Below are 26,063 nucleotides of genomic sequence, written 5' to 3'. Positions count from 1 at the left end.
CTCTGTAGACCAGGCTGGTCTCGAACTCACAGAGATCCGCCTGCCTCTGCCTCCCGAGTGCTGGGATTAAAGGCGTGCGCCACCACCGCCCGGCAGGATCGTTTGAATTTAAAATGGAATTAGTAAGGCTGTTTGTACAACTGATTGTCACTTACTGGTTCATTAATATTTAAATTTTGTTTTGTTTTGTTGAGCTAGCTCTTGGCAGCCTAGTACTCACTGCAGCCCCGCCTGGCCTCAAACTCAGCAGTTCTCCTGCCTCAGCCTTCCTAGTGTTAAATTTATAAGCCTGTACCACCACACCTGGCTCTTTCCGAATTTTTTAACCCTTGATTCATTTGAGCCCCAGAATAATATCATTTTAGAGATGAAACCGTGAGGACTCAGTGATCTACCTAGTGGCAGAGTAATAACAAGAATTAGATTCTTGTCTGGAGTTGCTTTTATATTGGGGACTGGAGGTCTTATATAGCCCAGATCATGTAGAAGAGGCTGGCCTTGAACTGCATCCTTCTGCCTCCCCAATGCTGGGATACTAGGAATATAAATACAGCCGTGTACTACTTTACTTGGCTCTGATATTATACCTCACAAGATGTTAGTAGCTTGTTGTAAGACTGAAAAACATATTGTTGAAAGTGGGGGACATAATTGAACCAGATCATTTCTGAGGCAGGGGTTATATAGCTCAGTGGTAAAGTACCTGCCTACCATACCAAAAATGCTAGGTTTAATTCCCAGTACCACCACCACCACCACCCCCCCAAAAAAAGAAAAGAAAGAAATGCTCTTACTACATAATAAAAACCACAACACTCTTATATTTAAACTCGTGGTTCCAGCCTTCCTAATGCTGTATTAAATGCTCTTTAAACACAGTTCTTCATGTTGTGGTAATCTTCAATCATAAAATTATTTCGTTGCTACTTCATAACTGATTTTGCTACTGTTATAAATTATAACGGTGTTTTGATGGTTTTAGGAGACCCCGTGAAGAGGGTCAAGACCCACGGGTTGAGAGCTTCTGGTTTAGACTGAAGTTTTTGTTGTTTGTCTTCTAGGCCTGTGAACCGATAGAAGGATGTCTCCCCAAAACTTTGAATTCCATCTGCCCTTAGCCCCAGAGGAGTTGCTGAAGAGTAGAGGCGTGAATCAGTATGTTGTTCAGGAGGTGTTGCCCGTCAAGCAGCTTCCATCACAACTTAGAGGTAAGACACCATGGCTACCAGTGAGCTCCAATAGAGAAACACCCCCGCCGGGTGATGGTGGCGCACACCTTTAATCCCAGCACTCAGGAGGCAGAGGCAGGCGGATCTCTGTGAGTTCGAGACCAGCCTGGTCTACAGAGCTAGTTCCAGGACAGGCTCCAAAGCCACAGAGAAACCCTGTCTTGAAAAACCAAAAAAAAAAAAAAGAAAGAGAGAAACACCCCGTGTATAATTAGCGTCTCTGTTCTATAGCTCTGTGACATTCCATCGGGGCAGGGAATATCTTTCCTACTAGTCCCTAATTTTATTTCACTTGTTTGTTTGTTTGTTTAGTAGCTCTGCGCGGGATTCATGACGCAAATGGCTGTCCTCCCTGGATTATTCGAGAAACAGTGTTGCTTAATCTAGTTACTCTAGATTTTTTGGGGGGGGGGATGTTTTGTTTTGTTGTTTTTTTGATTTTTCGATTTTGGCTTCTCTGTGTAACGGTCCTTGCTGTCCTGGAACTCCCTTTGTAGACCAGATTGGCCTCGAACTAAGGCATGGACCATCACCACTTGGCTGTATTTTTACCCTTTACCATGGTAAAATTAAGAATTGTAGGCTAGGGACTGGAGAGATGGCTTAGAGGTTAAAAGCACCAACTGTTCTTGTAGGAGACCCAGATTTGATTCCCAGCACCCACATGGCAGTTCACAACTGATTGTAACTCGTGCATGTAGTGCACAGATATGTATGCAGGCGAAACCCCAACCTGCATACATACATGAATAAGTTAAAAATAAAACGTGCCGTCATTGTGGACAGTATTTGACTTGCCTTTTCTTAGGGAGTACTCTTAAATCTAGATCGCGTTTCCAAGAAGTGTAATAAAGGAGAAACATAGCTGTAACAACACACAAAACAGTCATCTGTCACTTAACAAGTGGGAGACATGTTTTGAGAAGCCTGTTGCTAGATGATTCATTATTGTGAAACCTCATCATAGAGTATACATGTACAAGTTTTTGAAATGGTGTAGTCCACTCAGGAGGCAGAGGCAGGCGGATCTCTGTGAGTTCAAGGCCAGCCTGATCTACAGAGTGAGTTCCAGGACAGGCTCCAGAGCTACACAAAGAAACCCTGTCTCAAAAAAACCAAAATAAAATAAAATAAAAATGGTGTCATGTACTCCAAATGGCTTGTCTAGTATACACAAAGTCCTAGGTTTCATCCTCACCGCCAGATGAAGCCAGATGTAGGAGTGCACACCTGTAATCCCAGTGGTTGGGATGAATTCAAGAGCAGACTATGGCAGAGTAAGACCTGTCTCCAAAACAGAAGTCAAAACAAGAAAACATAAGAGACGGGTATATGAGGCTACTGTTAGAGTAACCCAGCATTAGCATTTTATAGTAAGTTATCAGGAGGAATATACCCTAAATAACAGCTACAGCACTTACATAGCCAGTAACATAGTCTTTTATTGTCAAGAATTATCTACTGTTCATAACCGTCTGTGCCATGCTTTACGGGATTTGAAGTGCAGAGTGAGTGTGTTTGCACTGCACACCTTACAGATGCAAATGTAGCAGTGGCTAAAACATCACTAGGCAGTAGGAAGTTTTCAGCTCCATTGCAATAGAGGAGGATACCGTATATGTGGCTGTTCACTGACAGTGTGGCGCCTGTGATTGGATGCACAGTGTAGTTCCTCCTGACGTCTATGAGCAACTAAAAACAACTTGTATATTATCGGTAAGACCCCACAGTGCCACTGTACTTCTTGGAATTGGTTCACACTGGGTTGCTTTAGGGAATTACATGTAGACCGAACTGCTGGAGCCAGACCTGGGTTTGTCTCCTCTGCCACCCTGAGCTTGAACAAGTGACCTCCTACTGGAGATGGCAGCTCCTGGATGTAAGGTTCAGAAATGGGAAAAGGCTTCTGTCTTGTCCTTTTTCTTTTTTCAATTTTTTTTCTAAGTTTTTTTGAGACAAGGTCTTAATTTGAGCAGTCTCAAACTGAATACATAGCTAAGGATGATTTTGAACTTCTGTTCTTACTTGCCTCCTTCTCGTCTGCTGGGTTGGTTTCTCCTTTTTCAGGGCTGGGGATTGAACCAAGGCCTTGCATATGCCAGATAAGTGCTTCTCTGAGCTACATGGCTACACCTCCTTTTTATTTGTATTTTCACATGGTCTTGCTAGTAGCCCAGGCTAGCCTTGAATTCACTTTGTAGCCGAGTGAAGCTTTTGAGTTTTTAATCCTCCTGCCTCAGCCTCTCTAATGACTGGTACTATCAGCCAGGACCAACAGTTAATCTATGTAGTGCCGAGAGTTTGGGTTTTTTGTTTTGTTTTGTTTTGTTTTGTTTTGGGGGGGGTGGTTTTTGGTTTTGGATTTTCGAGACAGGGATTCCTTTTAGCTTTTGGTTCCTGTCCTGGAACTAGCTCTTGTAGACCAGGCTGTCCTCGAACTCACAGAGATCTACCTGCCTCTGCCTCCCGAGTGCTGGGATTAAAGGCGTGCGCCACCACTGCCCGGCTGAGAGCTTGGGTTTTTATAAACTGTTCTTTCATACTACTAAGAATTATTGATTTCAGCACCAGGCCACGGAAAGTAGAAGGTAAACCTGGAGCATCTTGTGGTGTGAGGAAGTAAGAAAATAAATGCTCACTCTAACAGCACATGTACAAAGTTGGGGTGACACAGGAAGAAGCGTGCCCCGTGAAACGTTGCTGCTTTTTATGACAGAAATGTGGTGCATGTGACTAAAGTCCATGATGTTTGTGTATGAACAGGGAATGAGCCGGGTGTGGTGGTGCACACCTTTAATTCCAGCACTGCAGGAGGCAGAGGAGTGGTCTACAGAGCAAGGAGGCCCCAGGACAGCCAGGGAAACACAGAGAAGCCCTGTCTTTAAAAAAAAAAAAAAAAAAACCCCAAACAACAACAAAATTATGAAAGGCAAAGATTGAAGATTCAGGAAACATGTCTGCTAAATGCCTTCTACATAGAAATAGAATTTACCAAAAAAAAAAAAAAATCTGTCTTTCCTCTAAATTAAACAGCATTCTTCATTTTCTAGCATTTCAGTCTGCTTTCCGGGCTCAGGGGCCTCTTGCTATGCTGGAGCACTTTGATACAGTCTACAGCATTTTACAGTAAGTGAGCTACGCAGCTGGTGCTTTTAAACACCTGGTGGCTATTTCTCTCATTTTTGCATGTTAGTTTTGAAATTCCAAATTATAGGTTCACCGATTACTGGTTCTGGGTACTGACATCCATAGTGAGCATTGATCCAGCTTCCACCATGTTTATTTGACAATTGTGGGATATTTTCACATGTTGGATCCTTAGATCTGATCTAGGAGAATGGGCTCTGCAGGCTCCTGTCTCACTCCCACACTTTCTTTCCCTCATAGTCACTTTCGAAGTATAGATCCTGGCCTCAAGGAAGATACCCTGGAATTCCTGATAAAAGGTGTCTGTGGGTCTGGGGGTAGGGGGCTGGAAGGTGCTTGTTGTGTATAGCATTTCCTCCGTTCTCTGAGCCATGTGATGATATCAAGGCTGTTGTGATTCAGTTGGTTTGGCTAAGTCCGGGGACCTCTGGCTTATCCAGGTCTGTAATCTTGGTGGTCGATACAGAGTGATGTGCGATCGCTGTAAGGGCGGACCAACAGAAATTTTCCTGCTTTTGAACCACCTCCCCAAGTAGGGGTGATTCTCCATTGCCTGCAAGGACTTGTCATTGGAATGAAAGTAGGAACAGGCTCTATCTCAATACAGGGGTCAGGGGTCCCAAAGGACTTAGCTGTGTCATGGCCACTGAGAGATGATACACAGATCTTTGGTAATCTGATGGCTACACGTGCTAAGTGTTTAGAAGTTGGGGTACCTGAAGAAAGTCAACGAAACCAACTCCCAGATTCTGCCCCTCACAGTGGTATCCTGCCACTCCCAGGAACTTCCATCCATCCTGGATGATGCCACTTTGAGTGTATCCGATAGAACTGCCCATCTAAACACCCTCAAGATGAACTGCTACGCCCTGATCCGCCTCTTGGAATCCTTCGAGAATATGACCAGCCAGACGAGCCTCATCAACCTGGATGTGGGTGGGAGGGTAAGTGAGAATGCCTGGCCATTTTATATTGATGGGGGAGAAGCCCGGGATTCTAGGATGCTTTATGTCTTGCTTGGGGTTTTAGGAGAGTCCCCAAGTACTGGATCCCCTTCCCTGGCGAGTAGTTCTTGTGCATCCCAGCACCTGTAATCCTCTATGGCCTTGCCTAACCTTGCCTTGATCCTGGATAGTGTGGGCACACAGACTAGATGATCTTTACTCTCTGATCCACACTCCACCCCACCCCACCCCTAAATGTCTATATGATCACTTTAGGGTAAGAAGGCCCGGGCCAAGGCAGCCCTTGGCTTTGATTGGGAGGAAGAGAGGCAACCAGTTCTTCAGCTCTTAACACAGCTACTCCAGCTGGACATTCGTCACCTATGGAACCACTCAGTAATTGAAGAAGAATTTGTCAGGTGGGTGGTTAAGATGGCTGGAGATAAACTCTGAGGAATGAGGTTCTGGCCTTTTTGTTTTGTTTTTTGCTTTGTTTCATTTTCTTATTTTTATGAGACACTGTCTCATTGTGCAGCCCATCTGGCCTGGAAGTTTCTATGTAGACCAAACTGGGTTTGAACTCACAGAGGTTCACTGCCTTTACCTCCCAAGTGCTGGGATTAAAGGTATGTGCCACTACAATGAATGTCTCATTGCTAATACCTATATTTGTGGAAATGTATTTACTAAGAATCCCCTACGTGGATGGTGGCATTATTATAGACACTTTCTATTTTAGAATAGAAGGCAATTTTGGGGTGGTGGTTATTCTTGTTGTTTGTGCTTTTAGGGGGGGGAGTTGTTTTTTTAGGTTAGTCTTGCAATGTAGCTCAAGTGGTGTTGAACTTACTATTACAGTCCAGGCTAGCCTGGAACTCAGTCTTGCCTCAAACTTCTCAAATACTGGAATTACAGCCATGAGCTATCACTCTTGACTGGCGATGTTTAAAGTAAGGAAAATATACAGCATGTATGGTGATATGGGTATGAAATTCGAGAGAAGGGTACAGTCAAGGATGACTATTCCAGGGATGTGGCCAAGCGTTTGGCGAAAAGGAGTTGCTGATAATGGAGGTATAGGGAAGTTGGGGTATTTGGCAGGGAAGCTCAGAAGTCCTGCTTTGGACATGCACTTTGAGGTGCTTGTTAGACATCTGAGTAGTATTAGATTCAGCTGTTGAAAGGAAGGCGTATGTGGACTAAAGAGACACCTTTGGGGATATGATGGTGGTTAAACCCTTGAAATCGAACGAGGTCACTAAATCAGGAACTACAAGAGAGCGTAGATCCAAGGACTATATACTAAGGTACACCATGACCAATAGAGTGAGCTGAGAAGCAGCCAGGGAAGCTGAGATAGGGGTCCAGAGTCCAGAAGCCAAATGAAGTGTGTGTTTGAAGGAGAAAGTGACCAGGCATTGTGGTACATGCCTATATATATACCAGAACTTAAGAGACTGAAGCAGGTTTGCCAGGAATTCAAGGTGAGTTATGCTGTACTGTGAGCAGTCAAGATTACATAGCAAGACCTTATCTCAAAATATAAGTAGCCAGGCATGGTGGCACACATCTGTAATCCCAGCACTTAGGAAGCAGAGTCAGGTGTCTCAGTTCCAAGAGTATCTTGGTTGACAGAGACTTCCTGGTCATCCTGAGACCTGTCTCCAAATAAATAATGGCTGTAGAGGTGGCTCAGCAAAGTACTTACCATGCATTCATGAGGACTTACAATCATCAACACTGATGAGCAACACTCCTATCAAAAGCCAAACATGGCTCAGTGTTGGGGATGTGGAGACAAGCAGATTTCCGGGGGGGCCAGCCTAGCCTATTCAGTGAGCCCCAGGTGAGAGGCCCTGTCTCAAAAACTAAGGCAAACAGCTCCTGAGAAATGAAACCCAAGGTTGACCTCTGGTCACCACATGCACATACAGGGAAACACACACACACACACACAGAGAGAGAGAGAGAATAAAACCAAAGTAAATGATCAGTCACAGCAGATGTAAATGAAAAGTCTCTTCAGTAAAGATTCAACTGGCCATTTTTAACAATGAGAAGTCTTCAGTAATCTTGCCCTACCATCTTGATCAGGTTTCTTATTGGCATGGTACCTAGCTGAGATTTGATGATCAAAAGGTAAGAATTTCTTCCAGGATTGCTTTCTCCAAAGCGCCTTAATGTGGAAGGTGCTTAGACCGAAAGAGCAGGGCTCTAGAAACCTCAATTCGGACATGGTAGGGACAGAATGAATAAGGGGAGCTACTGGTGACTCCAGAACTGATTGCTTTCTGTCCATCTCTTTTCTTTTTAGTTTGGTTACTGGCTGTTGCTACCGCCTTTTAGAAAATCCCACCATTAGTCACCAGAAGAACCGCCCCACGAGGGAAGCCGTAGCACACCTGCTTGGGGTGGCCTTGGTCCGTTATAATCATATGTTCAGTAAGTTGCCTTTCGCCTGGTGCCTGCTCCCTGCATTGCCCTTTCTCTCTGAATGCCACATGTTGGTGCTTCCCAGGTGCGACTGTGAAGATCACCCAGATGCTGCAGCACTTTGAGCACCTGCCATCAGTGCTAGTCGCCGCTGTGAGTCTGTGGGCAACAGACTATGGAATGAAGAGCATTGTGGGCGAGATTGTAAGGTGACTCCTGACCCTCCAAGCTTCTGTTTTCTTGGAGGTGTGGGTGGGGTAAAGGAAAGTTAGAGGCCTTTTCTCCATGTGATGTTGGGTTCCTTTATGTTAGCTGCCTGTCTTGGCTTCCCTTATTGGGAACTCAATAATTAACTTTCTTGCCATATCTGTGTTTTCTTCCCTCTATAGAGAGATTGGGCAGAAGTGTCCACAGGAGCTGAGTCGAGACACAGCAGGGACAAAGAGCTTTGCAGCCTTCCTCACTGAGCTAGCAGAGCGAATCCCTGCTGTCCTTATGTCCAGCATGTGCATTTTGCTAGATCATCTGGATGAAGAGGTGGGCAGTCCAGATTTGTCTAGGCTTTAAGCCCATTTCTGAAGTCTGTCTCTCTCTCTCCCTTCACTTTAACGTGGTTCTGGGTAACAACGCAAGGACTTATACATGCTAATAAGCACATGCTCTAAAAGTTGAAAAATTTGTTTCCTTAAAAAAAAAATGTAGCCAGACGATGGTGGCGCACGCCTTTAATCCCAGCACTCAGGAGGCAGAGGCAGGTGGATCTCTGTGAGTTCGAGACCAGCCTGGTCTACAAGAGCTAGTTCCAGGACAGGCTCCAAAGCCACAGAGAAACCCTGTCTCGAAAAACCAAAAAAAAAAAAAAAAAAATGTATGAGTTGGAGAGATGGCTTAGCCGTTAAAGGCTAGGCCTACAGCCAAAAATATAAGAGTTCAGTTCCCAAGCACCCATAGCTGTCTCTCCAGCCAAAAAAAAAAAAGTTTATGATTTTTGTGTGTTTTGCCTGCATGTAAGTTTGTACAGAGAAAAAAGGGCAGAGACTGACATCCAAGGTTATACTTTGAGTTCTGCAAACGTTCCATGGTGCATGCATGCTCCCATATAAACACACGCATATGCACAACAAAATAAGAAAAAAAAAGGCTTGTCATGTAGCCTAGACTGGCTCCCAGGTTCCAGAATTATAGGTGTCACCATGCCTAGCCAAGGTGCAGATTAAGGTTGTTTCTTTGTTTTTGTTTTTCTAGACAGGGTTTCTCTCTTTGTAGCTTTGAACCTGTCCTGGAACTTGCTGTAGACCAGGCTGGCCTCGACCTCACAGAGATCTGCTTGTCTGTCTCCTGAGTGGTGGGATTAAAGGTGTGCACCACCACCGCCTGACCTCAAGGTTGTTTCTTGAGAAAGAAAGTAGCTTTTAGTTAAAATAAAAGTGTACCCTGGAGTCTGAGACCCAGAGGACCTAGACTACAAAGTAAGACTGTCCCCAAAATACATTTTCACACAAAGAAGACAGGTTGTCTAGATTTATCACTGTGACAGTTTGTACAGAGAAACTCCCCCACCCCAAGACAGGGTTTCTCAGTAGCTATGGAGTCAGTCTTGGAACTCACTCTGTAGAGCAGATTCGCCTTCCTCTGCCTCCCAAGTGCTGGGATTAAAGGCATGCACCACCCATGCCCAGCGAGAAACCCTTTTATGAATCTTGTTTTTATATCACTTGGTTTTATGCAGTTCTGGTAGAGATGACCATTCTATACCGGTCTAGTGAGAAGAACTCAGCTTTGGTTCGCAGTCCCATCCAGTCCCTGGGCTCGAGCCTCTTGTTCCCATCTGGCTAGCATTGCTTTCTACAGACACTGAGCTTTCTCAACCAACCTGTTCTACTCCTCTAAGTTCTCTTTCCTGGATGCTTGCTTGGCCTCTTCCCAGACTAGTGTTGGGGCTTCCTAGAGAAATGTCAAAGACAGTCTATTCATTGATCGAGTTTTCTTTAACTTCTTTTATGAGACTAGTCTCTGGCTCTTGGCCTAGGCAGAGGGAATCCCCTGCCCTGTTTTCTACCAGGTTGTATAACAGACTTCTTGGCTCCAAAGCTAATTAACCCATATTTTTTTTTAAAGATTTATAACCCATATTTTTAAATCTGTGGTCTGCCACATGGCTTGTTACCTCTCCTTTATACTGCCCCACCCATCCTGCTTCCTCCACGTCTCACTGGTGATTTTTTCACATGCTTAGCTTCCTTCTTCCAGTTTCTCTCTCTGCCCAGAAGTCCTGCCTAGCTATTGGCCATTCAGCTCTTTATTTAACCAATCAGAAAGTCAGTGTGATCAAATATCCTGCAACATTTTATGGCCTTATAGATAAAGGATAATAAGAAATGTTTCTTACCAGGCGGTGGGAGCACACACCTTTAATCCCAGCACTCGAGAGGTAGAGGCAGGTGGATCTCTGAGTTTTGAGGCCAGCCTGGTCTACAAGAGCTAGTTCCAGGACAGGCTCCAAAGCTACAGAGAAACCCTGTCTCAAAAAAAAAAAAAACTAGAAAAAATGTTTCTCAAGTTTCTCAAATGTGCCTTGATAGACAGATCTGATTTTCTTTTTAATAATATTATTTGCCAGGCATGGCACATGTCTTTAATCCCAGCGTCCAGGAGGCAGAGACACCTCTGTGAATTGAGGCCAGTCTGCTCTTCATACCCCTAAGCCAGACAGTGCTTCATAGTGGGACCCTGTCCCGGAAGAAAAACAATTATATTCATTTCCTTTGTGTGTGTGTATAGTATGTACAGATGTGGAAGTTGGTTCTCTCCTTTCACTGGTCCTGGGGATTGAACTCAGGTCTTCAGGTCTGCTGGTATCTAAGATTACCCTGAGGCTCTGAGTGTGATATATTTGAAACATAGATGTCTTTCACATTTAGATTTAGTTTCCATCCCTAAGATACTATGTATACATAGAGAGACAAAGAAATACTGTGTCCCAAGTATTTCAGACTTGGGATCACAACCCTTTGATTTTGACTCTTATTTACTTTCTGACATTCTCTGAGCCAACAAATCCCCTTGGGATTTTGTATCTTCCTGTTACCCTGGGGATTAACACCTAGGCAATTGGCCAGGAAAGTCACAGTTTAGAACAAGCAATCTTCACCTTGACTAAGGGCAGGAGAGTGCGGGAAAGAAATGAGAGCCGTTCCAATTGATGTCTCTCTCAGAACTACGTGATGCGCAATGCTGTGCTGGCAGCCATGGCCGAGATGGTCCTGCAGGTTCTAAAAGGTGACCAACTAGAAGAAACAGCCCGAGAAACCAGAGATCAGTTCCTGGACATCTTGCAAGCTCATGTCCACGACGTCAACTCCTTTGTGCGAAGCCGTGTTTTGCAGCTCTTTACCCGAATTGTCCAACAGAAGGTAAACAACCTTCTCTATGCTAAAACTCTGAATATTTCTCTGTATACTTGGCAAAGTAAAGAGAGAATCTAGCTGAGCACTGTAGCATTGCCCATGATACCAGACTTGGGGAAGTAGAGGTAGGAGGGTCAGTAGTTTGAGGTCATCCTCAGCCACATGGAAAGTTTGAAGACAGCTGAGCTATATGAGACCTTGTCGCAATTTAAAAAAGCAAGGAAAGATGTTTTCCTTTATTTTTATTATATGTGCATGAGTGTGTTGCTAGCTTGTACTACATATGTACAGTACCTGTGGAGGCTGGAAGGCCTCTTATTCCATGGGTTTAGAGTTACAGACAGTTGTGAGCTGCCATGTGGGTGCTGGGAATTGAACCCAGGTCCTCTAGTTGAGCAGCTAGTGTTCTAAACCTCAGAGTCATCTCTCTAATCCCTGAAAAAGGTGGCTGTTGTTTGTTTGTTTTTGTTGTTGTTTTGTTTTTTTGTCTTGTTTTTAAATAAACACAGAATCTGGTAACTGCCCCCAAAGAAGAGTCTAGACTTGAGATATTTACTACCAGTAATAAAGTCTGCCATGGGGGCTGAAGAGATGGCTCAGCGGTTTAGGTACTCTTCCAAAGGTCCTGAGTTCAATTCCCAGCAACCACATTGTGGCTTACAACCACCTATAATAGGATCTGATGCCCTCTTCTGACATTCAGGTATATAGGCGAGCACTCATACATACAATATAAATAAGTAAAATGAAATGAAATTCTTCCCTTTCTAAGGACCAAGGTGCCTGCTCCAGTTAAGGACTGCAGTGTGGTGCTACTCACACAGTTTATAATCTCACAGAGAAGCTGCTTTACAGTGAGGCTCAGGTTAAACTCACAAGTGTGTCCAACCTTTGGACATTGAACTTAACACTCCCATCTACCAAGTTCATACCCATTACAATAAGAGACATCACCGCAAAATATCACAATATTTTAAGTAGGGTTAGGATCTTGTGTTGAGCCACATATATAGCTACCCCTCCACTGGAAGTGACCCATAGGCTGTAGTTGGTGGTGCTGAATTTATGCTGATTCTCCTTTTGCTCATCTAGGTGCTCCCCCTGAACCGTTTCCAGGCAGTGGTGGCCTTAGCCGTAGGACGTCTGGCAGACAAGTCGGTGCTAGTATGTAAGAATGCCATCCAGCTGCTGGCCAGTTTTCTAGCCAATAATCCCTTTTCCTGCAAGGTAAGTCAACATGGTGCATGCAAAAGAGGAGTGAAACGGAGGCAGAGATGGCATTATGTCACTCAGTGACCTGACACTCATTCTGCCTGACAGCTCAGTGATGCTGACCTTGCTGGACCACTGCAGAAGGAGATCCAGAAGTTACAAGACATGAGAGCCCAGAGGCGACCCGCTGCTGCTCGTGAGTATTCAGCTGCCCCAGGAGTCTGAGCTGCTTTTCCCCGAGGTTGGTCACAAAGCCTGAGAGAGACTAAACAAGACTCCCTTACAGCTGCAGCACTAGACCCAGAGGAGGAATGGGAAGCCATGTTGCCAGAATTGAAGTCTACCCTGCAGCAGCTTCTAAAGCTTCCCCAGGAAGAGGAAGATGAACAAATCACTGGAACAGAGACTGTGGAAGAGGTGAAAACACGCATCCGCCAGCTGCTCGCCAAGGCTAGTTACAAGTATGTACAAGATTAGGATGTTCTCTGCAGGTCTCTGCAGGGACAGAGACTTATTATTAACGATGAAAGTTCAGCCGATAGCTTAGGCTGGTTTCTAATTAGCTCTTCTAACTTAAATTAACCCATCTGTTAATTTACTTTCTGCCTCGTGGCTTTATTGCCTCATCTCCATATTCCCCATCCTGCTTGCTCTGCATCCGGCTGGCAACTCTGCCTTCTTCCCAGCATCCTCTCTGCCCTGAAAATCCTTCCTAGCTATTGTTATTCAGCTTTTTTTTTGTTGTTGTTGTTTTTTTGTTTTTGTTTTTTGTTTTTTCCGAGACAGGGTTTCTCTGTAGCTTTTTGGTTCCTGTCCTGGAACTAGCTCTGTAGACCAGGCTGGCCTCGAACTCCCAGAGATCCGCCTGCCTCTGCCTCCCGGGTGCTGGGATTAAAGGCGTGCGCCACCACCGCCCGGCTTGTTGTTCAGCTTTTTAATAAACCAGAGTGACCCATCTTCACAGTGTACAAAAAGATGATTTCACAACAGGTCTGTGAGGATTTAGAGTTAACCTTTGAGAGAATTATGATGAGTCCTTAAAAATGATTAGTACTAAACAGGCAATGGTGGTGCACGCCTTTAATCCCAGAATTTCATGGGCAGACAGCTACACAGAGAAACCTTGTTTCAGGAAAAAAAAAAAAAGAAAAAAGAAAAAAAGAAAGAAAATGATTTGTTCTTAAGTATTGCTGCTCCCAGAGGTGATAGGCATTTTTACTGTAGTAATATCAGACCAAAAGCATAATCCACAACTGCTTTTCTACTTTTTAAAATGTTTTTAAAACTACTCCAGAGGCTGGGCGATGGTGGCGCACGCCTTTAATCCCAGCACTCGGGAGGCAGAGGCAGGCGGATCTCTATGAGTTCGAGACCAGCCTGGTCTACAAGAGCTAGTTCCAGGACAGGCTCCAAAACTACAGAGAAACCCTGTCTCGAAAAAACAAAAAACAAAAACAAAAAAAAAAACTACTCCAGAGCCCAGTCTATGGCACAGGCCTGTAAGCCAAACTACTTGGGAAGCTAAGTCAGGAACAATTACTGAGGCCAACTTAATGAGAGTTTAAAGAATGGGAATGTGTCAGTGGTAGAACACTAGCGTGCACAAGGCTCTAGGTTCAATCCTCAGGGCCCAATAAGCAAAACAAAACAGAAAGTTACTCTTAGGCCTGGAGGTCTAGCCCAGTGGTAAAAAACATTTATTTGGTCCCTAGCACTTCACAGACAACTAAGTGAACCTGGTATGGTGGTGCTTGCTTATAACCCTGGCACTTCGAAGGCAGAAGCAGGAGGTTGCTGCAAATTTAAAGCTAACAAGGTCTAAACAGCAAGTCTTCCTCACAGCCAGAGCTGTGTAATGAAACTTCATCCAAAAGGTGAAAGGGGATGGAGATGTAGCTCAGCTGCACCTGAGGTGGGTGCTCGATCCCTAGCCCTATATAAACCAAGTGTGGTGCCACCTCTTGCTTTTTTGTTTTTCCTGCAAGACTTGGCACCCAGGAGCTTTGGTTTGCTCAGCACATGCTCTACTGCTAAACTGCGCCTCCCAGCCATGGCCTGGCTACACAGACGTTACTATGGGGCAGCGGCACTTGTTTGCAACCCCAGGATTTAGGGAGTCTAAGGCTGGAGGATTGGGAAACATAGTGAGTTCATGGTCGTTCTGAGTACATTGTAAAACTGTGTTTCAAGAAAAGAACCTCGTTGTGTGGTTATGTCATAAAAGTAACAAATTATCGAAACTCTGTTGACTACAAACACAGTAGGTTTTTACACAGGTGTTTGGAGTAGGCTTTTTTTTTTTTTTTGGAGTAGGCTTTTATATATACATAAATATATATTTATTTATGGGAATGTTCATGGGGTATAGCACATGTAAAGATAAAGGACAACTTTGGGGAATCAATTTTAAGTCGTTAAGCTCTGCGGTAGGTACCCTTGCTTGCCAAGCTCTCTGGCTAGCCCTGGGTTTATGATTTTAAAAACTTTTAAAAAAAGATCCAACTTCTTTGAAGACTACAGTAAAGGCCTGGAGTTTGGGGCCTGGTATCCTAGTAGGTGCTGCTCAGCTCTTGAAGCATGAGACGTATCCCTTTTCTTTAGGGTACCACTTGTAGGGGCTGGATGGAATCATAAGGTGGGATCCCTACCAAGGGCTTCGGTGACATTCTTCTGGGTGCTGAATTGGTGACAGACTGGTATTCTTTCAGGCAAGCTATTATTCTCACTAGAGAAGCCACCAGTCACTTCCAGGAGTCCCAACCTTTCAGTCACACAGACTTGGAGGAGAACAGCTTCCTGAATCTCCTGGGAGTTATCTTCAAAGGTAATCTTTTCAGTCAGCAAGCACAGCTTTGGGTTGAAGGAGGCTCAGGGAGGGGTTGACACTGCTGATCTGGAAGGGGAGCAGCTCAGTCATAGGGATCTACTAAGAAACGAACCAAAGTGTGTTAGAATAGGTTCTAATTTTATACCTTCAAATTGTTGAAAGAAATATCCAGGGATGTTGGTAGCCACTGGCCTGTACCTCTCTAATTCCTAGGCTCTGCAGCTCCCACACAGGAGTCTCATGGGGACAGTGTCCCTGTGCTGACTAACAGTAAAGACACTCCCAGTGCGTCTGAGCCTGAAGGACCCCAGAGGGACGATGAGCTGGTGAAGCAGGAGATGTTGGTGCAGTATCTGCGGGATGCCTATAGCTTCTCCCAGAAGGTTACAGAGGCCATCAGCATCATCAGCAAGATGATGTATGAAAACACAAGCACAGGTAAGCCAGGGCTCTTCAGAAGGAATTGGTCGTGGGGTTGAGAAATAGTTCTGCCGGCTCGTAGTTATTGATGCCCATACCTTTCTTATTGCTATATTTTTAAGATTTTATTGTTCACGTGTATGAGTATTTTGCCCTCATGCATGTGTATCACATGCATGTTTGGTGCCTGCAGGAAGCATAAGAGGGAGTCAGATCCTCTGGAACTGGAGTTAGGATTTGTTGAGCCACCACGTGGACACTGGGAATTTGAACAAACAGCGAGTGCTTTTAACCACAGAGCTATCAGTCATCCCCTGGTGCCTGCACCATTAAAAGTCAGGGGTGTTTACCACTGGTAGCATTTTGCAGTTTACCTAGTTTAGCCAATGTCATGAGAAGGCATCGTAGCAGTCATTCTCTGGGACAATGACAGTGACCTCGCATCCATGTTACTGTGTTAGCAGGGGTCCCATCTATGGGTGTTGTGATATTTGTCAAGTTGTCAAGTAGATGGGTGACATTTGTATTTGTTCTCAGTGGTGCAGGAGGTGATTGAATTCTTTGTGATGGTATTCCAATTTGGGGTACCTCAGGCCCTGTTTGGGGTTCGCCGCATGCTGCCTCTCATCTGGTCTAAGGAGCCTGGTGTCCGGGACGCTGTACTTAATGCCTACCGCCAACTCTACCTCAATCCAAAAGGGGACTCAGCCAGGTATATGGGGTTACTTGTCTTTGTTAACTTTTCTGAGGTCAGCTTCTCAGAGGATTAATCCTAGTATCCTGAAAGATATTCGTCTGGGGGAGTCTGAACTCATGGATGGGTCCATACCAGGCTTAAGGTGGATTTCTGCTGAGGCCTCCTACTCCACACAGTCATTTAACCCAATAGCTTCCCGGTCACAGTGACCACTGATCTCTGCTGTTCCCACAGAGCCACGGCCCAGGCCTTGATACAGAACCTCTCTCTGTTGTTAGTGGATGCCTCTGTCGGGACCATCCAGTGTCTTGAGGAAATTGTAAGTCTGCTCTGTCCTCTTCTCATTCAGCAGGGTATAATTAGTGGCTGTTTCCTGTGTGCAGAGATCTATTCAGCCCCACAGAGATTGAAGATTAGTTGCTTCCCATTCTCGATTTTATTTTCATTTGCTTGTTTGTTTGCTACTGTGTTTGGGGCAGTTGTCTCACTGTGTAGTCCAGGCTGGCCTCCAACTCACAGTCCTGCCACCGCTTCCTCGGTGTTGAGGTTCCTGTGTGCAGCAGTGCTCAGCTCGCATGCCCAAATTTAAAGACGCCAGTAGTTTGCTTAGAGTAAAAACCAAAACATGTTGAGAAAAATGTAGCAAGTAAATATTCACCTACCCTTAATCCCAGCACTCACGAGGCAGAGACAGGCGGATCTCTGTGAGTTCGAGCCTAGCCTAATCTACAAGAACTAGTTCCAGGAGACCCGGGGCTGTTACACAGAGAAACCCTGTCTTGAAAAACAAAACAAAATTCACTTGTAGAATTGATGGCATAGGTAACAACTGTAATAGCAGTAATAACACATGCTGTTTACTGTGTGTTGGGCGCTGTTGTTAACACCACTGGGTGACTCTGGAGTAGAATGGGGTCTGTGAGGGAGGCTTAAGGAGAGGCTCGGCAACTTGCCTGGTTGCAGCAGTTACACTGTATATGCGCCAGAAAACACATGCAGCCTCCGTGCTGTAACAGACCACAGGGCTGCTTATGGTAGAGATCAGGGACTGCCCCTTCAAGGTGGTTGGTGCTAGTCAGCAGGGATCATGGAAGTTCAGTGAGACTGAGAGATAGAGAGAGAAGAGGAGAGAGTTTCTGGCAAAAATCACGGAAAGTCCACTCTCCCAGCCCGAGAATGAAGAGTTCTGTGTTCTGTCTCGGAGTCATTACCTGCACAAGATAGTCAAGTTGGGAGCATAGGCTGGTGCCTTCAAGTCAAAGGGACCCCTGCTTTTTAATGAGTTGAATCTGCACTGTAGGGAGTGTTGTCCCTGCCAGGCCTGTCTCCTGGTTGCTACTTTTGTTCCTTTCTGTGGAAAAAGAACCTGGGGGAGGCATCTGCCTTGATATTTCCCAGGCTGCCTGATGCTCAAAACTTTACAGTAGGCAGAGAAGACCTGGAAACAGATGCTGAGGAGACGCCCTGCCTGTCACACAAGCCAGCTGAGAGCTGTGGGCAGGGCAGAAGTGCAGCCTGCGGCTCCTGTAGGTGGGCAGGGTTGAGAGGACAGGAGTGAGTGGCTAAAGTGGATGCACACGTAAAGAAGGGGAAAAAGGACAGTGACCCTCTCAGAGACGGGTTGACCTTGTTCTCACAGGAAGAAAAATTACCAGAAATATCCAGAGTGTAGTCAGAACGGTGGTCCACACAGAACTCAGAAGACCCATTTGAATGTGTTACTGTAGGAAGTGTAGCCTTGAAGAAAGACATGACACAGGAAAATAGAGACTGGAGCGAGAAGTGCCTCCCCACACTCACTCCTTCCTCTTTTGTTTGCCTGCGTGAGTTCCATCCAGATAAGTAGACCAACCGGGAGCTGTCATTCTGAAGCTGAGTTCTTTGTCTTTCCTCCTCAGCTGTGTGAGTTTGTGCAGAAGGGTGAGATAAAGCCAGCAGTGACCCAGCTGCTGTGGGAGCGAGCCACAGAGAAGGTCCCCTGCTCTCCGCTGGAGCGCTGTTCCTCTGTCATGCTTCTTGGCATGATGGCACGGTGAGGCTCAGACCGTGGGGAAGGAAAGGAGGGTCTGAGAGGCCTTCCGTCCAGTCACAGCCCATTGAGCTTTCCTGGTCGGCTGCCTGGGTAGAGGGAGCACCCGCCTGTGTAGTAGAAACAGTCACTAACACAAGTGGTCCAGGGACCTGACCCTGAGTCAGGGCCTTTCTGTAGTGCTCCAGGGCTCTAGGAACCCCAGGGCGGATTCTGGGGCTTTCCCGACTGCCCTCGTCTCCCTGGAATCCTGCCCAGGGCTGCCTTTAACTCCGTTTTCCTTTCTCTAGAGGAAAACCAGAAATTGTAGGAAGCAATTTAGACACGCTGGTGAAGGTAGGGCTGGAGGAGAAGTTCCCACAGGACTACAGGCTGGCCCAGCAGGTGTGCCTTGCCATTGCCAACATCTCGGACAGGAGGAAGGTAGGTGATCTGGCATGGCCATGGCTCAGCTGAGAGAGTTGAGAGCCTCTCTGTCTGTCTTCCCCACCCTGGCATTTTGTTTTCTTCTCAGCCTTCCCTGGGTGAACGTCAGCCTCCCTTCCGGCTGCCTCGGGAACACAGGTTGTTTGAGCGACTTGGAGAGATGGTCACAAAGGGGTTTGCACATCCAGATCCTCTCTGGATCCCATTCAAAGAGGTGGCCGTGACTCTGACCTACCAGCTGGCAGAGAGCCCTGAAGTGATCTGTGCCCAGATGTTACAAGGCTGTGCAAAGCAAGCCTTGGAGAAGCTTGAGAAGAACACCACTGAGGAGGACCCCAGTAAGTAGGCAGAGGTTTGAGTGCTGGGGACGGAGTGGGCAGCTGGCTTCTGTTGTTTCCTTAAAGGGTAAAGAGCCTCAGCCCACGCTCTTGTTTACCCATGTGTCCACCCCACCTCCTGTTCCTACTTTGAGTAGCACATGAGGGAGGAGTAGGAGTTGATGGAACTTAAGTGTGCCTTTGCTCTTCCCTCTACATCAGAGGACAGTGCTCCCATGCTCCCCACATTCCTGCTAATGAACCTGCTCTCACTGGCTGGGGACGTGGCCCTACAGCAGCTGGTACACTTGGAACACGCAGTGAGTGGAGAGCTGGGTCGGCGGCGAGTTCTCCAGGAAGAACAGGAGCACAAAACCAAAGACCCCAAGGAGAAGGTGAATGAGTGGCTAGGTGGTGGGCTCGTGTCCCCAAGCATTTCCCAGATTTTCAGAACCTCAGCTCAGGACATTTCCTAGGGAAATCTCTGCTTTATTAGTAAGTGAAGACCCTGCCTCTTTGTTGCTGCTTCCCTGGGGAAGATTAACATTGACAGAGATGGCATGGGTTCCCCATGCTCTTCCAGTGGGTAGGGTGTTAGTACACACAGACTGACTTGTATACCTTGGTCTAGGATACAGGCTCCATCTGAAGTACTGTTTGTTTGAACACACACAACACCCCCTCTTTTTATCAACCTGTGTTACTAGCCTGTCACCTGGTGAGATCCTTTGTCCTCTCTGCTAAAGGCTTATTTGCTTGTAGACAAAGAAGAGAGTCTTGCAGGTGGAGTAAAGTGACCTTGAGCCAAGTTTACCATTTAGAGTCAATTATGTTTTCAGAGGAAGAGGTGTAGGGACCTGGTTATTCTCTCCTCCACTCAGGAATTCTTTCTCTTAATGGATATACTTGGCACTTCTGTGGATGGTTTTATAAACCTCATCTTTAGATCTCTTCATGCAAATGAAGTGTTATGCTAGAATCAAAAAAAGCTGTCTTGTGAGTAGAGAAATGGATCAAAGGTTAAGAGCACTTACTGCACTTGAAGAGAACCTGAGCAGATCTCAGATTGTACACAGTAACTCTAGCTCCAGGGGAATCTGATGCCCTCTTCTGGCCTCCATGTGCAATGCACACATATGCTGTGCTTATATACATATATACATGCAGGGTAAAACACTCAAAACCAAAAAAAGTTTGTTTCTTTTTCTCAAAGCAGGGTGAAGCGACATATGCCTTTATCCCTGCTTAGGAGACTGAGGCAGGCAGATCCCTGTGAATTCATGGCCAGCCTGGTCTACATAGAAAGTTTCAGGACAGCCTGGGCTACATAAGAGCCTGTCTCAAGAAAGAAAAGTGATCACCCTGGCTTCTTTCCCTCCAGAGTACAAGCTCTGAAACGACCATGGAGGAGGAGATGGGGCTGGTCGGGGCCACTGCTGATGACACAGAGACAGAGCTAATCCGCGGCATCTGTGAGAAGGAGCTGCTGGACGGTAAGAAGCACTGCCGTGTGCCTTTCTCCCCACTGGTTCCATCTGCCCCAACCCGGAGCTCTTCTTCCAACAGGCAGTCAGGTGCTAGCTGCCTTTGTTCCGCTGCTGCTTAAAGTCTGCAACAACCCTGGCCTCTACAGCAACCCAGACCTCTGTGCGGCTGCTTCGCTGGCCCTTGGCAAGTTCTGCATGATCAGGTAGCCTCGTTGGTCTCAGCTCTAGGAAGATGAGATGACACAGCTCTCCTGCTTCCCTGATGATTTTCTCTCTCTGCCCTCAGTGCCCCGTTCTGTGACTCCCAGCTTCGTCTTCTGTTCACCATGCTTGAAAAGTCTTCACTCCCCACTGTCCGCTCTAATCTCATGGTTGCCACTGGGGATCTGGCTATCCGCTTCCCCAACCTGGTGGATCCCTGGACTCCTCATCTGTACGCCCGGTAAGAGATCCCTCAGACACCTTGAGAGTTCACTCTGCAGTCCATTACTGCAGCGAGCCACAGCTCTTCCCCTGACTCGTGGCAGAGTTCAGTATCTGCTGGCTGTTCACCTTGTACAAATGAGCTCTAAGTGGACACTGGGAGCTGAAGTAGCCTTCTGAAATCTGCCTACAAGCCTTCCATTGTCCCTGACTCCAGTCTTCAAATCAGAATAGCCTTCGAGCTGCTTCCGGAGCGGCATACTGTAGAACAATAGACCCTTACATTGGGCCTTCATGTCGGCCGTAAGGGATAAAGGAGTTGTTGATCTCTGACTAGAGCTTTTATCCCTAGTCTCCGAGACCCAGCTCAGCAGGTGCGGAGGACAGCGGGGCTGGTGATGACGCACCTGATCCTGAAGGACATGGTGAAAGTGAAGGGGCAGGTGAGCGAGATGGCGGTGCTGCTCATCGACCCTGTGCCTCACATCGCTGCTCTGGCCAAGAATTTCTTCAATGAGCTCTCCCACAAGGTGACGGAAGCAGCTTGGAGCTTTCTGCAGAGGAAGTGGGTGGGTTGCACTTTCCTCCCCCATCTTATCTCTTTGGTCTCTTCTACAGGGCAACGCAATCTATAATCTCCTCCCTGATATCATCAGTCGCCTTTCAGACCCAGAGGGTGGGGTGGAGGAGGAGCCCTTCCACACCATCATGAAGTATGGCTTTCTACATAAACTTACAGGGATGTAGTGTGGTATGGGTGGTGTGTGTGCAGCACACAGACTTGGTTAGGAACCAAACATGCTTTTTATCCCAGCTCTGGTTGATTGGTTGGTTGTTGGCTATGATAGGCTAAGAGTGAACAAGAATGAACTTGGCCTTGCGTACGCTAGACAAGCACTCTTTTTTGTTTGTTTGTTTGTTTTTTCGTTTTTCGAGGCAGGGTTTCTCTGTAGCTTTGGTGCCTGTCCCGGAAATAGCTCTTGTAGACCAGGCTGGCCTCGAACTCCCAGAGATCGCCTGCCTCTGCCTCCCGAGTGCTGGGATTAAAGGCGTGCACCACCACCGCCCAGCCTAGACAAGCACTCTTGCCACTGTTTTCAGCCCCAAGTGTCCATTTTAGCTGTACTTTCTCCAAAACAGCTTGGCCCATTTGCCTGTTTCCCTCTCTGAGAGTGCTAGTACTTGCTTCACAGTTCTCAAGGCTTTCAAATGGGTACGACTCCCAGGTTGTCGACACATAGCAGGAGTCACCAGATAGCAGCTGTTCTTATCTGCATTCTCAGTAAATGAAAGGGGACAAGAGGAATGGTGGGAGGCCTTGGCCACGAGCATTCTTCTAAAGCAAGGACAGAAAAGGTGGGGTGGGGTGGATTCTGTGTCGTGGTTGAGAACTTTGCTGGCTAGTCACACACTCCGTCCCCCCCCCTCTCAGGCAGCTCCTTTCCTACATCACCAAGGACAAACAGACCGAGAGCCTGGTGGAGAAGCTGTGTCAGCGGTTCCGCACAGCCCGGTATGCTGCCGTTTCGGGAGGTCTCTGTGCCTAGAGGGGATCTTCAGAGGGACCAAGGGAGACTGACGCAGGAGGACATGCGAACCTCACAGTGTCCATTCCTTGTGCAGAACTGAGCGGCAGTACCGGGATCTGGCCTACTGTGTGTCCCAGCTGCCCCTCACAGAGCGAGGCCTCCACAAGATGCTGGACAACTTTGACTGCTTTGGGGATAAGCTGTCAGATGACTCTGTCTTCACTGCTTTTTTGTCAGTTGTGGGTAAACTGCGTCGGTGGGCCAAGCCTGAGGGCAAGGTGAGTGGCATAGGGTCACTGGCCCTACTGGGTAAACACAGTCTACTCTCCGATGTGCTGTGGGACTCGTACTTCCTGCCTCACTAGCCTCACTACAACCATTTAACCAAGGTGACTTGAGGCCAGATCTCTCTGTCCAATTCCTGGTCCTTTCTCCCGCTCCCGTCCCTTTTTAAAAGGTCATTTTTTTTTAAAGACTTTTATTTTCATTTTTTTGTGTATTGGTGTTTTGCTTATATATGTGTGTGTGCGTCTGTGTGAAGGTGCCATATCTCTGGAACTTGAGTTAAGGAAAGTTGTGAGCTGCCGTGTTGGTGCTGGGAACTGAATCCAGGTGTTCTGCAGGAGCAGCAAGTGCCATCTCTCCAGCCCCCAGGAAAAGCCAATTTCTATTTGAGACATTGTCTTTCTGTGTAGCTCTAGCTGACTTAGAATTTGATATGTAGACCAGACTGGCCTCAAATTCACAGAGATTCCCCTGCCTCTGCCTCCACATGCTTGGCACTAGACTTCTTTTTTAGAGCGGTTTCATGTTTAAAGAAAAACTGAGTAAGTAGAGTTCCTGTTTGCTTCTGTTCCAATCCACGTACGCACGCCCTCTACCCATCAGCTCCTTGTCCTCAGTGCTGTGGTCTTACAGTCTCCATTGACCTGCATGAGTGGATATGATTGACAGATGGGTACCCAAGGGCCACAGTTTACACTGACACTGGCTTCCCTGAATACAGTGACGTGTCACTACAGGGTCATACTAGACATCCACCGCCCTCCACACCTCACTCCTGTGGTGCTGCCACCTAGTTGTGCTCTCACCATATACTATATAAACAGATAGAGATGCATGATAGATATGGGTCACTTAGAATAAACATTTCAGGTCTTTCTGTTTCTTTCACGGCTGTTTTTAAACAGGGAGACAATATCTCCAGCCCTGTTTTTAACTTAATTTTCCTCTAGTCTACAATAGATGAATTTGAGCAGAAGCTTCGGGCCTGTCACACCAGAGGCATGGATGGAGTCGAAGAGCTTGAAGCTGGCCAAGGAGGCAGCCAGAGAGCCCTGTCCGCCAAGAAACCCTCTGCCGGTATGAGAGGCAAGCCCACACGGGGCTTCCCACAAGCAGTCTCCACCATCTTTTATGTTTTTCCTTTGTGGTTTGTTTTTGTTTTTTGAAATCCTGTCTCCCTTCCACCTCTAGTTTCAAGGCGTCGGCCTCTGGCTTCTGTAGATTCCGACAATGACTTCGTCACGCCTAAGCCTCGACGCACCCACCATCCTCGAACAAACACTCAGCGACGGAAGTCCACGAAGAAAACCAGAGTTACCTTTTCAAGTGATGAGGCCAGCGAGGACGGTATGACTGCCCTCCTGCCAGCCTTGGGGTCTCAGTGGGGCTTGCTTGGGTGTAGAGTCATTCCTCCTGGTAGTGCCACCCCGCTGTGTAGCCCGGCTGGCTTCTGCGGTGTGCTTTGCAGCTCTGGTTATGTTTTAAGATTGTTTTGCGCCATCTTGGTGACTCAGTTTTTGTTCCCGTGATTCTCTGAATAGAACTTTCAGCAGAGATGACAGAAGAGGAGACACCCAAGAGAACCACCCCCATCCGCAGAGCATCTGCCCGGAGACAGAGATCCTAGGCATTGCCTTCACCTATTCCCATCCCTGCCATGCAGGGTATCTTGTTGGATGCCTTTGAATTCAGTCCCTCCCTTGTAAAAATGTTTGTTGCCTCTTTGTTTTTAACATGTAAATGGTCTTTGCATTCAGTGTCTTTCTCTGAGAGCCCATCTAATGGCTGCTTTCACTTCCCAAGAGATACTTAACCAATCGTCATGTTTTTTAAGAATAAATGTTTTTATATACTTTTAAGTATTTTGTCCTCTGCTGGTCTCTGTTTCATCTTTCACCTTCGCCCAGGTTCAGGCAGCAGATTGAGGGTTATCAGGCCAGAGAAGATAAGGAAGCCCAGGTACCCTCAGGCTGTCTCTGGATCTTCATGATCCGCATTGCTTCATCTTGCACAACTAGTGAGAGATTCCACTGTAGAGAATTACATGGTCTAGGTTCGTATAAGCACCTCTCAGTACCCAAGACAACATTTGACAATACCCAGAGACCTATTCCTGTCACGGCCTTGTGGGACGTGGAATAAGCACTCTTTCAACAAAAGCCTTGGGAGGAGGGTGTTGACAAATATCCTTCATGCACAGGACACCCCAACACAGCGTGCCAGCAGTGCCAACTTGAAAAATGCTCTAGACCTAGGGATTGTTTCCTCCACGTGCTCCATCCCAGGAGAGATCATGAGCTGTGCCCCCTCCCCCCCAGCTCTATGGGTGGCAAGGTCTACCTCCCCTGTCCGTCCTTCCTTCTCACTATAAAGGGTCTGCAGGAGGTCCAGCCCCTCCCTCAGCTGCAAACCCTGCTGTGTGCTGCCCACCCTCCCCAACTCCTTCATCTGCTGAGTCACTTGGAACAGGAAGCACACTGATGTTTCTGCTGCCATGACAACAGCACATTGCCTCTGAAATGGTCCCTACCTCTTATGTGTGTGGTGGGGGAACAGTACTGGCAGATGATAGGCATGAGGAAAAGGGGGAGATGGCTCCCCGGAAACGTGCTTTAGGTTAGGGCAGGACTGTGGAGGGGCTCCTGAGACCTGGGGGAATAGGGTCAAAGCCGCTTGTGGAGCCTCTATTGGAAGAAAGGCAGAAAAGGGACAGGGCTGAAGATGCCTCTGCTCCTGGCACAGCGCTATGACCACGCTCCCACTCTCCATCGCCCCACCCCGACCCCGTACTCTAGGCCTGCTCCCTGCTCATGGAAAGCCTGGGCATGGCCCACACAGTTGTCAGTATTACAGCCTTGGCTCTGGGACCCCAAGGAAGTAGGGCAATCCCAGAAGGGCAAGGAGCCAGGACTGTTATTTGGGGTGCAGTCAGCATGCTCCCTGCCTTTTAAGCAAAGGTTATCACCAGGCCAGCTAAACTTAGCAACTAGACTCTTCAGCTAGGAGAGCAGGGGGCTGGCTGGTCTCATGTTGCACTGGCCTAGTAAAGAGGCCCCAGGATCCCCCTGCCCTGCACCTGTTGATGAGCTCCCAAGCCCTTCCAAGCGCTCAGAACCCGCCCTTTCCACCCTCCCTACCCTTCAGACGAGTGAGGAACCCCGGGCGGGGGGCCTGCCTGCCTGTTCTGGCTCAGGGCATAATGCCTCCCCTTCTACTTTCCCCCCTCTCTGACCTCACCCGGCGTCCACGAG

At 47.1% G+C, this 26,063-nt stretch overlaps 1 protein-coding gene and 1 non-coding gene across 2 annotated transcripts in view; both read left to right on the top strand.

Moving 5' to 3' along the window:
- The window catches only part of Ncapd2 (non-SMC condensin I complex subunit D2), a 25,472-nt gene extending 741 nt beyond the window's left edge, over positions 1 to 24,731 (top strand). Inside the window, exons 2-31 of the mRNA XM_005365242.3 lie at positions 1,062 to 1,208; positions 4,280 to 4,355; positions 4,617 to 4,675; positions 5,139 to 5,320; positions 5,597 to 5,739; positions 7,635 to 7,762; positions 7,839 to 7,962; positions 8,143 to 8,290; positions 10,969 to 11,166; positions 12,253 to 12,387; positions 12,481 to 12,568; positions 12,659 to 12,833; positions 15,081 to 15,196; positions 15,413 to 15,637; positions 16,157 to 16,331; positions 16,551 to 16,635; positions 18,215 to 18,348; positions 18,636 to 18,768; positions 18,860 to 19,109; positions 19,311 to 19,483; positions 20,470 to 20,581; positions 20,655 to 20,778; positions 20,862 to 21,017; positions 21,351 to 21,528; positions 21,617 to 21,711; positions 22,431 to 22,511; positions 22,622 to 22,805; positions 23,763 to 23,889; positions 24,004 to 24,159; positions 24,354 to 24,731. Of these exons, the coding sequence (XP_005365299.1) occupies positions 1,082 to 1,208; positions 4,280 to 4,355; positions 4,617 to 4,675; positions 5,139 to 5,320; positions 5,597 to 5,739; positions 7,635 to 7,762; positions 7,839 to 7,962; positions 8,143 to 8,290; positions 10,969 to 11,166; positions 12,253 to 12,387; positions 12,481 to 12,568; positions 12,659 to 12,833; positions 15,081 to 15,196; positions 15,413 to 15,637; positions 16,157 to 16,331; positions 16,551 to 16,635; positions 18,215 to 18,348; positions 18,636 to 18,768; positions 18,860 to 19,109; positions 19,311 to 19,483; positions 20,470 to 20,581; positions 20,655 to 20,778; positions 20,862 to 21,017; positions 21,351 to 21,528; positions 21,617 to 21,711; positions 22,431 to 22,511; positions 22,622 to 22,805; positions 23,763 to 23,889; positions 24,004 to 24,159; positions 24,354 to 24,439 (4,173 nt within the window). The 5' untranslated portion in view covers positions 1,062 to 1,081 and the 3' untranslated portion in view covers positions 24,440 to 24,731. The remainder of the gene's footprint in view (positions 1 to 1,061; positions 1,209 to 4,279; positions 4,356 to 4,616; positions 4,676 to 5,138; positions 5,321 to 5,596; positions 5,740 to 7,634; positions 7,763 to 7,838; positions 7,963 to 8,142; positions 8,291 to 10,968; positions 11,167 to 12,252; positions 12,388 to 12,480; positions 12,569 to 12,658; positions 12,834 to 15,080; positions 15,197 to 15,412; positions 15,638 to 16,156; positions 16,332 to 16,550; positions 16,636 to 18,214; positions 18,349 to 18,635; positions 18,769 to 18,859; positions 19,110 to 19,310; positions 19,484 to 20,469; positions 20,582 to 20,654; positions 20,779 to 20,861; positions 21,018 to 21,350; positions 21,529 to 21,616; positions 21,712 to 22,430; positions 22,512 to 22,621; positions 22,806 to 23,762; positions 23,890 to 24,003; positions 24,160 to 24,353) is intronic.
- LOC113458074 lies at positions 4,745 to 5,061 on the top strand. The gene has a single exon (XR_003378511.1). It is a non-coding gene; the product is annotated as a small nucleolar RNA U85 (small nucleolar RNA).
- Positions 24,732 to 26,063: the final 1,332 nt, after the last annotated feature.

Source organism: Microtus ochrogaster, unplaced genomic scaffold (assembly GCF_000317375.1).
Source record: "Microtus ochrogaster isolate Prairie Vole_2 unplaced genomic scaffold, MicOch1.0 UNK1, whole genome shotgun sequence".
In the NCBI taxonomy this organism is placed as follows: domain Eukaryota; kingdom Metazoa; phylum Chordata; class Mammalia; order Rodentia; family Cricetidae; genus Microtus; species Microtus ochrogaster.
Note: the sequence above shows the minus strand (reverse complement) of the source record. Positions and strands in the feature narration are given on the sequence as shown.